Source organism: Lactuca virosa, chromosome 2 (assembly GCF_052849685.1).
Source record: "Lactuca virosa cultivar CGN04683 chromosome 2, Lactuca_virosa_CGN04683_v6, whole genome shotgun sequence".
NCBI lineage: Eukaryota > Viridiplantae > Streptophyta > Magnoliopsida > Asterales > Asteraceae > Lactuca > Lactuca virosa.
In genome coordinates, this window is record NC_136427.1 from 26,548,036 (window position 1) to 26,550,125 (window position 2,090).

Here is a 2,090-nt window from a genome sequence, read left to right on the forward strand (position 1 = left end):
TTATTTTCAAAATGTTTACCACATTATAAAGAATTCAAAGGATGTTGGAATGCTTACGGCAAAGAGAATCGAAAAGGATTATTGATGATGGCTATTTGAACCTATTCTCCAAGACCATGAAAACAAACAACAAAATCTTGATTCCAATGAACTAACAAGTCGATTAGCGTATCAGAAACAAGGAATAAGTGAATGAGCTTGTGAACATAATCAAACTTAAGGAAGAAGGTAAAGTAAAAAAAGGGAATTGGATTGGGAAGAAAATGAGACTGACTTTTTGCTTGAACATCAAGAACAGCAGAAACAACAAAATTTCGTGTCACAAACCTTGCCAAATAGGCTAACCTGTTGAGGTCACTAAACATATTAATCAACTCCCAACAAAAATTTTACGCATATTGTTTACAATAATAGATTAACTTCTAATATAAAATACATATACCTTGTTATGCACTTCATCTAATCCGCATATATCTTCCTCAATTGTCCACTCCAAAAGTCATTTGTTATATGCTAGACATCATCTTCAACCTCAATATTGCAATCAGACTAAACTATCAAAACTAGTGCTTCTATGTAGGAATGCACAATGAATGTTCCGGGTTTTCCATACATCCCAAGATATTTGAAGCATTCAATGTTGGGCTCATACACCATAAGTGCACCCTGTTCATAACATATATGAGCATTTTCCACTTCCATTATAGGTTTACCACTCTTCCTAAATCCAAGTGTTGTTATTGACATTGACCAATATGGTGGTGCCTCAACAATAAATCTCTTTGTAAATGATTTCTCAACACCATTCTCTATCATCCATACACCACAAGCACGTTTCGTATGGCCATCAAATTCAAGTATGACAAGAGACTCCCTTACCTTAGAAATACACAACTGTTTAGGAGAGTGGCTCCTTAAACTATCTGGGAGGTCTACCACTCCAAAATTCTCATTAGTTATGTCAAATGACATTATAAAATTATTATTCGGTAACTCATTATCTATATTCATAGGGTCAAAAGTACACCAATAAATAAACCTATCAACAACCACCTGAGGCCAAAAGGTACGAAATGGTTTACTAGGAAGATTGTTAGATAGATTTCTCCATTTGCCTGAGCTTACAGTGTAAACTTTAGCTTCACAATGGCAGTTAGTTTTGTGAAATTGTGTGATCTCAACGATCTTAGGGTTACTAGTCACAGGGGAAACCCCAAAACCAAGATTGGTTTCAGGATCCAAATTAAACTTGTTAGGCATAGGAACAGTGATTGACTTTCTAATCGAAGGATTCCAACGAACAACCATCTCCGTTCTGAAGTTATAGCCATGGAAACAAAATAACCCGAAAGAACTACATACTATCTTTGCTTTTTTGAGTAGTTTAATGGAGTGAGGAAGGGTATAAACAAATTCTGCTGAGGGAAAGTGTCATCATCTATGAAAGAAAGATACTTTCCAACAGTGTCAAATCCCTTATCTTCGTACCTTACAAGCTGATTCTGCGATTGAGTAACGCTGTGAGCAGCGATATAATTAGAGTTGTCGATCAAAGATTTCCATGTTTTCGAGACGGATCTGAACTGAAGCAATGATATGGTAGGAAGCCTTTTGATGATCAACTCTTGGATATCGAAAGGAACTTCGTCGGACATTTTGATTTCGGATGCTGCTTCGTATGAAATTCTAGGGTTTTGTAATCGGATGGTGAAAGGGGGGATTTGGGAAATCGTGTGTTATTAGACGATTTTTTTTAACGGAAAATACAATATAATCCTAAACTACTCCTAAATCCACCTATGTCTCCAACGAGACTTGAACCCTCAACCTCAAGGAAGGAGGGCAACAGATAAGCTACTCACACTGAAAAAATCCGAAACTCAAATGACATTCCGCATAGAACAAATAAGCTACTCACACTGGAACTCACCCCGGAGGAGGGTTACGAGGTAAGCTCACGTGCCAAGAAAGCACTCATCTAGTGAATGTTGGAAACCATATACTTGTTGAAGTAATGAATGGTGAAAATTGAGATATTCCCATTTTCACACAAAAAAAAAACTCTCCCTGAATATTTGTGGTATTAGGGA

General features: G+C 36.7%; 1 protein-coding gene across 1 annotated transcript; it reads right to left on the bottom strand.

Annotated features, from left to right (window-relative positions):
• Positions 1-549: 549 nt before the first annotated feature.
• On the bottom strand, positions 550-1,308 carry LOC145157310 (putative F-box protein At4g38870). The gene has a single exon (XM_079076369.1). It carries the CDS (start codon positions 1,306-1,308, stop codon positions 550-552), a length of 759 nt encoding a protein of 252 aa, XP_078932495.1.
• Between the last annotated feature and the right edge of the window lie 782 nt (positions 1,309-2,090).

Excerpts from the sequence above, each read along its gene's own strand:
- LOC145157310 (XM_079076369.1), bottom strand. The coding sequence starts at position 1,308 with ATGGTTGTTCGTTGGAATCCTTCGATTAGAAAGTCAATCACTGTTCCT.